This window comes from Bombus vancouverensis, chromosome 3 (assembly GCF_051014615.1).
Source record: "Bombus vancouverensis nearcticus chromosome 3, iyBomVanc1_principal, whole genome shotgun sequence".
NCBI classification, from domain to species: domain Eukaryota; kingdom Metazoa; phylum Arthropoda; class Insecta; order Hymenoptera; family Apidae; genus Bombus; species Bombus vancouverensis.
In genome coordinates this window covers 11456314-11469460 of record NC_134913.1, presented here as the reverse complement: position 1 = coordinate 11469460, position 13147 = coordinate 11456314, and the positions used below count along the sequence as shown (strand labels likewise).

The following is a 13147-nucleotide window of genomic DNA, read 5'->3' as shown; positions in this document are numbered from 1 at the left end:
GAGAGTTTCGATGTGTTCTCACTGCAGTTAAAATAGTATCGATCCCAGTAAAACGACTGACGAAATGTCCCAGTGAAGATTTGTAGTTTGGTTTCTCGCTTTTCGATAAAATAAACGTAGAGGGAAATTAATGGAATGTACTGTTACATTGTTGTCGAAAAGTGGAACGGTGTACGAAAAACAGCTTATTAAGAGATTATTGTTTTATCAAGTTGCATTGTCTGAAAATATCCAATGGAAGTACCAATGGAGGTAGAAGCGGAATTGTTTATTTAAATACTCTGTGTACAATAATTATAGGTTTGCAAATCAATTTGACGTTTTATTAAACTGAATATAAAATGACTATCATAAAATGGAATGTTCATAAAGAACTATAAAAGAATACTATTAATTAGAAGTTAGAGAAAGAGCGAGAAACAGTACAAGTAGTAAAAGTTCGTCTATGGTCAGACATCTCATTCAGCACGTCGCAATCAATATATTTTTTAATATTAATTAGAAAGAAAGCGAGAAGTAGAGTAAGTAGTAATGATCTACCTGTGGTCAGACAATATCTTGCACTCGATACAGTGATCAATATCTCATAGTATATCGTATACGCAGTTATTTAATACTAACATCAATGAAACAATTATTTGAAAATTGTTGAATTATTTATTTTGTAATTATTAAAATAAAAAATCACACTTGGGAAATTAGTAAAAATTCGAATTGTTTAACTATTCCATTCCTATCGTTAATAAACATAGCAATATCGTAAATATTCTTCTCAACTTTGATCTTTTCCCTCTTTTTCTATTATACAAATTTCTTTTATGCTATCAAATTTAAATTCTGAAAAAATATCTTAACATCCCATAACCCCGCCAGACACTGCCATATTCCACATAAACCCATTTATACACACAATATATCTTCAGTAATATCCACTAACATAAATTTCTCCCTTGATAAATCCTAACTACCTAAATCATCTTTAACATCTGCCCCCAAAATTACCATTCAACCTGTCGCGTTAGCATTATATCGTCAACAAGAAAAGAGAAGAAGAAAAGAAAAAAGAAAAAAGAAAAAAACGAATGAACCAGCTTATCGAAAACAATAGAAATAAAACAACTGGGAAAAGCTGCGATATCGGTAAATCGAGCGAAAAATCGGGAAATTTCGTATCGCCACGGATATTTCGGTTGGGATTGCGTGCACGCGGGTCATCTGCATAATACGAGGCGAGCGTGGCGATGCCTGCAACTGATTCGAAATCGATTCTTTCGCAGAGGGCGAAAGAGGGTTGACCATGCAAATACAATTGGAAAGGGTCGGTTTGTCCAATCGCAAGTGTCCACCGTGTTTAACCGTAACGCGAATTCGTTCGAAAACTATGAGTGGGTCGCGCGTCGTGGTCAGCTTCGAAGCTTGTAAATGACACGACAAATTAACACGAGTCAACGTGGCCGTGCGCGAATTTCATCGTTTCAGCAAAATCGTAACTGTACCGTGAACCTTTCTCTCCTTCTCTCGTTCATTTCGTCAATTTGATTTTTCCCACCTTTTCCTTGTGAAACACACGTGCGGTTCGGTTGACATTCGCGACTGTCAACTTGTTGAATTGTTTCCCTTTTTCACGCGCCTCTGCCAGCTGACAGGCCACTTGCGAAATTCCTGCGATATTTTTCATTAAAACATATGCGATTTCGTTGTTCACTGTGACAGCGACGATGAAAATTCCGATAGAATTTTACTGTTATTCTTTTGGATTATATGGAGAACAATACGTAGAATTTTTACACCTTTCGTCACAGTAGATATATTGCACTGGGAAACGCGAATATATTTTTATTTATACTGCGCTTCGTAATTGTTGGAGTTTACGCGACTGTCGAAGTCGATACACGTTGCTCGACTAATTTAATTTTATGACCTGTACCGTTTCGTCGTGGCTTCTCAGCTGATTTAGGGTCCGACGATGCGAAGATTCCTCGCAACGAATCGCCGATATTTCTTAGGAAAATGCGAATAATAGCAGGAAAATCTTTTAGACAGTTTACAGTAGAGAACAATAGAAAAATTGAAATTGATATTTGTATGTATAAGTGAGAATAAATTTTGTATTAAATTTTATCTGTACCAAACACCTTGGTAACAACCGTGTATTCTAAAATATACAGGGTGGTTGGTAACTGGTGGTACAAGCGGAAAGGGGGTGATTCTACGCGAAAAAAGAAGTCGAAAATATAAAATAAAAATTTTTCGTTCGAGGCTTTGTTTTCGAGAAAATCGACTTTGAATTTTCGTTCGGTACGCGTACCGAGTCGTTATAACGGATGTCACTGTAGATCGTTGTCTCATTGGAAAAATTAAAAAAAAAAGACAAAATTTAAAAAAAGATTTTTATTCTATATTTTCGACTTCTTTCCGCTTGTACCGTCAGTTACCAACTACCCTGTATAATATATCATATTACACATTCATTGTTTTTAATAATTATAATTCAGTTACGAAAATCATGATACTTTCTTAATTTTAGCTCTTTAAACTTTCTTTTGTCCGCCACTCTGTATACAATGCTGGATCATCTTACTCTACTACGAACAAAGGCCTATAAAGTTAAACGATTTAAAAACTCTGAGATATTTCCACTTGTTTTGTATACGAGGAAGTACTGTTTCATTTAACGCGTTTTGCATTTTATTCGATTTCTCGGGGGCATCTTTCAGCGAGATTGCGCAAGTTTTCTCGTAAAGTCGGTATAAGAACGACTCTATCCACTCGGCCCTCTTGGTAAACTTGCTCATAATCTCAGAATGCTTCTGTTTTCGTTCTCACGGCGCGACGTTGCTTGCCAGGACACCGGCCTAATCCGTTTCCGTCAAGTTTCGCGACTACGTTCAATATTCAACAGCAGGTGAATGCCGAGAGAGGAAGAAAAAGGGAGGACCAGAGAGACTTTTTCAACGCGTCAGATTGAGAATCGTCGTATGTATGTGACGAGAGGACACCGTATTTCAACTTTGGAAATATCCTTTCCACATAGTGTCGTGAAAGTTGCTCGAAACATGAATTCAGCATTTGCAGAAGATGAAAAATCTCTTCTGTTCCGCTTAAACAATTTTATAGTATACGTTATCCTCAATGCAATTGTAAATACAAAATTTCGTTCTAATTTCGTTCCAAGATTATCTCAGTTTTAGAAATGCTGATCCTTACAAACTTTGAACAACGAAACAAGTTAATCGTGCTCGATCCTGCTACATTTTAGCGAACAAACAGGATTCCTAATGTTTCGTGAGAGACTGCAAGGTAAAATTGGAACGAAAAAGCATGCGTAACAACAAGACATTTTTCATATTTCGCCCTCTAACCGAAGATATTCTTCAGCGCTGGGAAAAGATCATTGGGTGGAAGATGATCGAAAGCACGTAGCAGTAGTCGATGTATATCTATAGAGTTATGTGGAATATCATGGGCATACAGTGGAGGATATATAACGTAGAAAATGTTAAAAATTGATACGCTGTGTATGTTAGTAACCTTTATGCTACACATTTTTCACATATCGATAACAATCATCCACAGCATGCTACGTTGTACGTATATTACGCTTATTCGCTGCTCTTAACAAGTATAAATCCACGTTAAAAAATCATGGTGTCACCTTATGTTTCTTATTTTACAAACTTCTTCTAAACTTTTTCCCGATATTTTGATAAAACGTATTTTATGTTTATCATATTTATTCATAGTCGATGAAAGCAATCTTTTTTCATAGCCGATAGGAAGAATTCATTTTTTATTAAGGTGTACTCACCACCGTGATAGGAACTGCCCCGATGAGGAGTGTAGATACCGTTCCTGGGCTCGGGACAGTGGCTCGGCGTGTAATACTGCATTGGATGATGCACGTAATTGTTCGGGGTGCTCGGCACGTGTACCGGATGGCAGTGCATACATCTTCGCGGTGTCTCCGGCACGCCCTGGACAAAAGAAACATGTCTGCAATGCATCGAGAAAGGCAATAGCGATCGGGCACGCGAGAACCAATGATAAATCGCGACGATCGACGACGTAGCCTGAGAATTAAACGTCGCTGGATATCCGCCGACAGGGTGAAAGTGTCGCTGGCCGAATACCAATTAGGGGATGAACGCTCCACGAAATTCTCGCAAACTGATCGACGACGCCTACCTTCTACATTTACCTGTAAAATGCGCGATTTCTGCGTCGATAATCGAATCAATCTATCGTATCTGATTCGTGGAACATTAGAATAGGATCTTTATGATTTTCTTTTGTATGAGTGGATAAGAGGATAGATAAGACGATCATGACATAGGCTAATTAGATTCTTAACGGAAACGTAGTATAAATATTCGTTTTTTTTTTTAAATGAGAGGAGAATTAAAAGGTAAATTGACGAATTTTATTTTTTGTCGATTTGTTAATTTTATTGGAGGAGTACGTGATTAGTATTGAACTTTTGGGGAAACAAACAACGTACTTGGATAAATATTTATGAAGAGGATGTCCTAAGTGATAAGGAATTTCAATGTGAATTTAAAAAAATGTGATCGTTAGATCATCCTCTTTTCTGTGACTTTAAAACATCAAAGATCAAACTCTATCATTCGTTTCCATTTAACAATTAATCTTCCTTCTATCCCTAACTTGTACGATCCCTGTGGTTCAGAATTTGGTTAAATCAGCTACCACCCTGTCGATCTTTTTAAAATTTGCACTTGCTACTCGACGAGATATTAATCAGTCGATAATCAATCACTGCAAAACAATACGCTTTCGATAAACAAAAGACCGTCTTTGGCACATCCTCACACCTACCCTTCATCTTCTTCTTTACCATTCTGCCAATCATCCTAAAATTTCCACCTATTGTTACAGATTAATCACTTAACCTACGATTTACGTTCGAGAATTTTGGGCCGATTTACATTTGGTCCGATCATCTACTACGGGCTATGCCCGTAATTGTAGGTTAAGGGGTTAACTACTAATGAAAAGAAAACATTCAACTATTGAAAAACGTTTTGTTTCAATGAAACGCGTTTTTAACGAATAAGAAATCGTCTTTGGCAGATTTTCGCATCCATCTTTCATTATTCAGCAACCTGAAAATCTTCTGAACATTTCCACGATTATTACAGATTCTACATCGAAATGCCAATTGCTCAACTAATAGCCAGCTATTGAAAAACGATTGTTCCTTGGACAATTAAAACAAAAGATAGCTGGTCGAAAACCGATAGCTGAAAAAGGGGTAGAGCTTGCAAAACGGTCCACTAAAACTTTAATGTCGGACTTAATCCACGAATTTGCTTATAACCCGATCACCCTAACGATGATAATCCAACGACACGAAAACGACGGGATTTTTCTTTTTTTTTTTTTTTTTAAATACCTGCATAGAATGCTGGGATCGGAGCGATCTTATCGAGCCAGCTGGGTGAAGGGAGGGCACGCTACCACCGAAGTTCATCGCGGAATTCCTACAGCCGCCCGGGGTGGACCAACCCCCGCGCACGCTGGCCGAAGTCCACCCCATAGTGCTACCGCAATCGTCCACCAGCATTTTCACAGCGGACCGGGCATCTCACTGATCCTCTTTCGTCGACTCGACGACCTGCAATTCCCTGGATTTCACTCGTCGTCTTGCTGCTCTATCGGCGGAAGCTTGCGTAGTTCTAAAACTATTCTTCGAAATGATTGTCCTCGATATTATTCTTCAAGGTAATTCCTATTTTCCCGTGATTGTCGTTAATCTGAGGGACGCTGGTGATCGACCACGTGGAGATTGAGATTGAAATTGAGATTGGTCGAAGAACGACGGTGGTACGGTGGCTGTTGGCGAAACTCATCTTTCGTTGCTGAGGATTCAATCGTCTCGATTCAGGCGTGGATCTGCAAGCAGAAAATATGAAACGTGGGTGAAATAGAGAATTGGCGAGCGCTGGCTGTCGATTAGAACTGTAATTAAGCGGATGGGAATGGCGAGAGAGGTAGCAGAGGTGAAATGGGACGCGGATTAAAACTGTACTTTACTCGATGAGGATTCCAACGGAACGATGAGAGATAAGAATTTTACTATGTTCGATTTCTTTTTCTATATATCGTTGAGTTTTTCGCGCTACGTTAAAGATATTCTATAGCAGATATAGAATAGAATATTCAAGATTCGCGTATATTATTTTTCTCATCTACGGTTTATAGTTTCACGAAATCACCAAATTACGTTACGCATTATGGTAGGAATAAAGGTGCTATTTAAGGTTCACTTTTTTTGTAGGATATTAAGGAGAAGTGTGTATTAGGGATGAAGTAATTTTATCTTTTTATGGCATGATTCGAATGACGTTATATGTTACGACAGAGATACACATAGACAACATTTAAGATTCTCCTTTTCTGTAGAACGTTATACCACATTTGTCAATTTGACTTGAGAGAAGATTTTAGATGATCTCAGTTTGTTTAAAATAATAAAACAATCTTGACCAACACGGAAGAAGAGAGTTTACGCTGACAAGAAAGAAGCTGAAGCTATTAAACGCCAGCCAAGATGAATTACCAAGTGTCCAAGCGAGCGGAACAACTTTACTAAAAGCACTCTCCACTTCAATATCACCGCAATTTACGTTCTCATAATCAGAATTAATCTGCAATTAATCCCGTGTCCCGTGCAAATAATCTCAACTACTGGATAACGGGGCAGAGTGGTGGAAAAAAGTAAAACAAAGCGTAGACCGCGAATAAAACAATTCGCGGAATGAGTTTCCTCGCCGGTCTAGAGACGAAACGAACTGTGATTTACATCTGGAATACCCGTCGTCATGGTTAACCGATTGGCATCCAAACGCGGATTAATCCGCGCGCTACGACTGCCTTCTGTCACCAAGCGCGGATTATTACGCGCGCTGCGACTGCTTTTTTTATTTCCATTTTAATCTAAATAATTTTCTTTTAAATAAATAATTTTTACTTTTTTCCACTGTTATAAAGAACGTAAGATGCGATGTTTGCGAAGTAACATTGTCTACCAATCGTTTTGAACAGTAAATTTTCAATAAACTCCATGAAGAAATCGGATGTCATTTACTGTATCTACGACAGACCGCGCGCGGTGGTAGGGACCAGACGTTAGTTGAATGCCGCTGATGCATTCAACTGTCCTCTTAAGTAGGGCCACGATGCAAATGGGTTAAAAAGTTTAATCCGCGTCATATGCATAAGTAAGCGGACCGACGATATGAATCCGGTTTGACCTGTCTGTTCAGGGCGCGGTAATTTATTACGCAATCGTTGCGTACTTATCCAGCCAAGCCAAACTATCACCAGCATTTAAATTGTTTTTTTTTATTAATAGGTACAAAGATTACTTCAGGTTTTTTTTATAAAAATGAATGACACATTAACCGGTCATTCGCTGAATATTCAAAAAGCGAACGAGGTTCGTGAAAAGAAGGGATTGGACGTGTTCATGTGTTTATGGTAGGTGAATTGAAAATGTTGAATATTGATATCCTAGGTGAATATAAAAATTACGGTTACAGAACCCTTTTAACAAGTTGAGTTGATTTTTTTATGGTAAACTACAACATACGTATATGGAACGTGAAATATTCCGTTTATTTATATGGAACGTAAAATATAATAATATATAATGTTATTACAGCGTGAGACGAGTTATATTTAAGGCAATCGTTAATAAATAATGTTTAGACACAGAAATATAAAGAATGTCAACGCAGTCCCTTGATTCTTTTCAGCAGTTTAGGACGATGGATCAAACTATCGGTAGAAACACCGATTTTTCTTTGTAAAATTCCGTTATGAATTTGTAAAAAAGAAACACGATTCTTCATACAGAGTAAACTATAAGAGGATAAAAATTGAAAGAAATTACTATACCAAATTCTCGGAATAGTTATTTAGAATCGACTCTTGTACCAGTTTTATAACAATAGAAACAATAGAAGTTTCAATGAAAACGATTCATTGTATGTTTTTCATTATTTATTTTTATTTTATAGCTACTGAATGACAATTAAGATATAATGTTCGAGCCTAACATTCAAATACACCATTTCACCGAACAGTTCAATAAGTTTCAAAGATTTTGATCAAAATTCAAACTTGACAAGTCCTGGATGCTTCTTTTCCATACAAACATAATTCAATAAACATAGCGCGATTTATTATACATCGATATGTGTATGCAATGGATCACGTTCGTACGGAAGTTCAAGTTACATACCTCCAGTTTTTCCATTAACGCGCTGCGAATTAACACGCAAATGGAAAGTTTATTCCAACAGATATAACAGGATTTTACAGGGAAATTTGGTCTCTGCCCGATGCTTTTCCTCGTTAGCACACACAAAATACGTAGTTTAACATAAATGATCTTCGCTTACGAATACGAGAACAAAGTTATGCGATTATCCGACCAGCGTGTACCACGAATAGTTGGAATAATTAAGGTTTTATACTAGTTGGAAACAATACCGTTGTAATACACACGAGAGTCAGCCATTTCGTATTATTTCACGAAAGTTTCTTTATCGATCCATCCTTTTTCCAGGCCGAAAATTTACGACTTCCGACGTTGATCCGATGACCGGCCGTTTCGTAAACTCGATACTCGCGCGGTTTCACGGTCGCGACTGTGTGCGCAACTTCCGCAATAAGAAGGACCGTACCGGAAACAAATGGCGGATTTGTATGCGCCGCCAGCGGTACAACCTATATATTTCAATTTTAGCGGTGCTACGTTGCGGAGGAACCTCGTTGCGGAATGCAAAAGCATGCCGGGGCCGTAAATCTTTTTACAAAACGCTTTTTAATCGAAACACTTTGCGCGAACCCGCCAGCCTCGCCCGTGCCGGAAGTTAGCTTTCCGGCGGTAAGAATTGTTGGGACCAAGTTTTTAAACGCGGCACGTGATCGGGCAGAAATTTAGCACGAATTTGTTATTAACAGACTGCAGATTTTTACGCAAAATGCGTACCGTGCATCTAATATGCGAATATTGGGTTGTCCGGAAAGTGTTTTTCTTTTACGGACACGTCTTTTATAACAACGCGTCTTTATACAAACGTGTGACCTAATCTATTGAACGTTGTGATCTTTAGTTCGATAGAACAAAATGGATTATACGTAATTGGATAAAATAATATAAAACGGAAAATTTTAGATAGCGAGGATTAGATGGAATATTCTAATTAAGAATTATACTTACGATTATGAAATATTTTTATCAGATTGTATAAATAATTTCTCTAGCAAATTTTCGATGAACAAGAATTTTATATTATTTTATTGAATTAGGTATGATCCATTTCGTTCTATTTCTATTATTACGTTCGTGCATAATTCAATAAACAAATGTAAAACAAAAAACATTGTGCGAAACTTTTCGGACGACCTAACATAAGTAAAATGTTCCTAAAATATTTATTACAATATTTAGTACATAATTTAGTTATGTTCACAGAGATATAAAAATGTATGAAAGTCTACGGTTTAATCTTTGCTAAATGTTTAGTCTGTTCGGATATCGAAAATTGTTTAATTAATTCTCCGCGCTGCAGGCGTTGTAAATTGCAGATGTTTATGCAAATTTATTATAATTATTAATATATTAAAGATTTGTTTTGCTCTTTAGATAAATTATTTCGAACGATTTGTACATTTATGTACATTCCTTGTGATAATATATGAACAATCGTAGTCTGGTTGGAAAAAGGTGACTTTGTGACACTGAAATTTATGTTTCATATTTATTATTATACACTTGGTGTGTTAATTACTGAAATATGTTCGATTCATTCTTTGCGTTAAAAATATTACAAGAATATGTTTCCTAAGGTTATATTAAGTTAATGTAGTTAGTCAATTTGTTAGTTAATCTTATTCTGAGATTTACGTGGTAACTACCTAATTAATAAAAGTTAATAATAATAATAATAATAATAAATTTATACATCCAAGTTGCAGTAAATGTGTGAGCAAAGAAACATGTTACCTTCTCCTATCATAAAAATTCCTGCTTGTGAGAGTTAGATTGATTAAACGTTAATCCTGTTACGTCTTTGACTTGTTTTCAACTCAATCATGTTTTTACGTTGTAAGAAAGTTTCTTAAGTCCGAGGGAAATATAAAAGAGCCATTGTATACGCGTTTTCTCGTTTTAATTTTATGTTAAAGTTTCTCTTGAAACGATAAAAGTCGTGTTGCTTGCTGAAACGCGAGAAAGATTGGACCATAAAAATTCGAAGGAAGGGGAAATTGTCTCAGAAAACTCTTCTGTCGCGAATGATGATTAAACTTGTTATTCATAAATCTTTCCGTCACAAGTTAGTTAAATATAAATTTAATTTAAGAAAACATCTGCGACAACTCAGACGTTCGAATCAGATCTGGGAAAACTCAGACGTTCGAATCTCATTTCTCATCTCAAGAAGATTTTCACCCGTAGATCAAAGCTCGGAAAATTCCCTGTAATGTACGTCTTCTTAAATTTACATTTCAATTCCCATCCAGAAATACGAATCTTTGATTAAAATTCCAGTTTGCATTTCGTAAAAGAGTTTCCAAAGTTAATGTCAAAACTTACATTCGTGTTGATTAAAGTTTTCTTTCCGAATACCACTTTTACATCATTCATATCAGATCTTCACGAAACGAAATGATCAAAATCTCAATGGTACTTTCAATGAAAAAGTTTTAATCGTTAAAACAATAATATTCACTGTACGTATTCCTCCATTGAAATTGTTCACACCTAATCGCTTCTCCGAAGTATAATTTTTCGAAAGCTAAATTAACATCACAACTTTCGCACACTTTTACTGCGTCGAATCGAAAAGTTTATAGCTTTGTTTGAAAAAAGAAAAAGATAATTCGAATTCGACGTTGATTCCAGTTAACATAAAGCGACAGAGAAGTGAAGAAAATCAACGAAACTTTGCTCATCACGTTCTTTTCCTATGATTTTCACGCGTAACCTGCTAATAAATAATAAACTTCTTCTTACAAGAGCGGAATATCCAGAGTACGCACGTCTCTTAAAAAGTTGCGCTTAGTGATTCCACATTTGCATATTCTCTATGGAAACATCGTTCTGTAACGCCACACTTATGTCTCTCCCACGAGAAATCCCTTCTAATCCTTCTTCCACTCATATCCTCCGGCTGAACCTTTCCCCAGCAAGGCAAACAATCCCTGTTCCATGCAAATCATCATTTACATTCCTTTCTTCGAGAGAAAGACCATCTTTTTCCCCACTAACAAAAAACCAACCACATCGCACATTTTCCCAAGATCGTCCTTTTTCTCGAAGGAAACTGCGTTAACACTCTGAGGCTTGCGAATGTTTCGCCTGGCCATGAGCCTGACAAAACCTTGTAACGTAGCTCACATCTCACCGAACCATTTCGCTACGTACACCTGCCTGGTGAAATAAATTTCACGACGTTGTAAGAAAGTGCGAAAATATATCGTTGAATATTAAAAAAAGAATATTGAAGCGAAATTTCAGTTGCTGTCCGATGGACACGTGAACTGCTATAAAATACGCTACGGTATGACACTTCATTTTTGTCGCATCTCATATCGTGTTCGCGCATTTCTTCTTCAGCGATGTTATCTAAATCATTCACGTCGTTGATAATTGTTTAATTCATCAAGTTTATCGTATTTTAATCGTATTTAAGAAATTCAGTAAGACTCGTGTCATCGACCCACATCGTGGCAATCGACGTGTTAAACGGAAACCACTGAATGTTAACGCGAGTTTCTATTAAATGGACAAACAAGAAATTATAGATAGCGATAGAGAATCAGTGAATTTCTATTCAGATCGTACACGCATGTAGAAACCGGTAGAAGGAACGTTTTGATAACTTTCTAATGCCTTTTCATGTTTCTTTCATTTCTCGTGTAATTAAACTGTAATTGATGTATCGTTTCAATTTTATTTATTTATTTAAGATAACATAGCCTGCAATACAGCTCTCACAAACCTTTATTTTTAGCGCGACTCACTTTTGAAGATAGTAAGTTTACACGAACCACTCGATTGCTGTTTGCTAATTGCTCGATTGCTAATTGCTGTCGAGGATTGATTGACAAGCATTTCAAAATTCATTCGATATAGGTACGAGAGCTGAGAGAAGCCAGACAAAAATAGTAACTCTCACGTAAATTCTAACCAAATCTACTTTGTACTGTACATCCGACGATTCACGATGAGCAAAACTATCCTAATGAATAGGTAATCCATTCTCATAGTTTAATATTTAAGGTAACCCACAATTTCACACAGAAGCAGTTCGTAACCGGTTAAATACTTCGCCACCTAAATTCATAATAGTGTAGGATCTTTACTACAATTAGTTTATTTACAACAAATGGATTGAACAGATGTTGATTAAACAGGAAACGATGGTTGTTTAATGTGAACTAATCACAATAACGTATTATAATTAAGACAACTAGGTAGTTAATTTGCAACTATCGTCACCACGGATCCAACGCTCTCCCTCTCACATTCTCTCGACAACTTAATTCGCACTCTCTGACTTCTCAACTAATACTGACTGCTAATTCGACTTTTTCCCTTAACATCTCTCTGTCTTTTGTCTTAGCTCCACCACGCACGTGTTGCACAAACGCTCGTGGCCAGGATCACGCAGACCTTTGCCGCGAAACTATTCGATTGAAGGACCCATTACTGCGTACCCTCAATAGCCTTAAGGACCCATTAAAAATCTCAGGAATTTTCTAGCTAAGGTCCTTCAGACCGAACAAGCATCTCTTTACTGAATCGTTTCTGAAGCTTATTGTTTACTACGGGACGATACGGGAAAGTTAGTTTTTCTTACGTATGATACTTCACACTAGCAACTTCTTTCATCCAATCAGAAGCAATGTCTACTGCCCTCACTTTCCTAACCAAAATTGTCATTAACAAATCCGATGGTCCCTTGCGTTAGACATACCCATCGCTAGCTTTCCTCCGACACAGCATCGCCACTTTACTTTACTTATTCTTCATCGTTAGAATAGCCAACATGTCATTACCGGGTTTCTATCCTTAAATCAATCACTTACTTAGCTTATACATACGCATCGG

General features: G+C 36.9%; 1 protein-coding gene across 3 annotated transcripts in view; it reads right to left on the bottom strand.

The window, feature by feature from the left end:
• The window catches only part of LOC117165764 (monocarboxylate transporter 10), a 295750-nt gene that overhangs the window by 96150 nt on the left and 186453 nt on the right, over positions 1–13147 (bottom strand). The window contains exons 1-3 of one of the 3 annotated variants that reach the window (XM_076617266.1): positions 7050–7147; positions 5414–5913; positions 3809–3974 (exon numbers count right to left, since the gene is read on the bottom strand). In XM_076617266.1, the coding sequence (XP_076473381.1) occupies positions 3809–3974; positions 5414–5584 (337 nt within the window). In that variant the 5' untranslated portion in view covers positions 5585–5913; positions 7050–7147. Of the gene's footprint in view, positions 1–3808; positions 3975–5413; positions 5914–6580; positions 6927–7049; positions 7148–13147 lie in introns of those variants that run through there. The other 2 variants (XM_076617268.1, XM_076617267.1) reach the window with 2 other exon arrangements.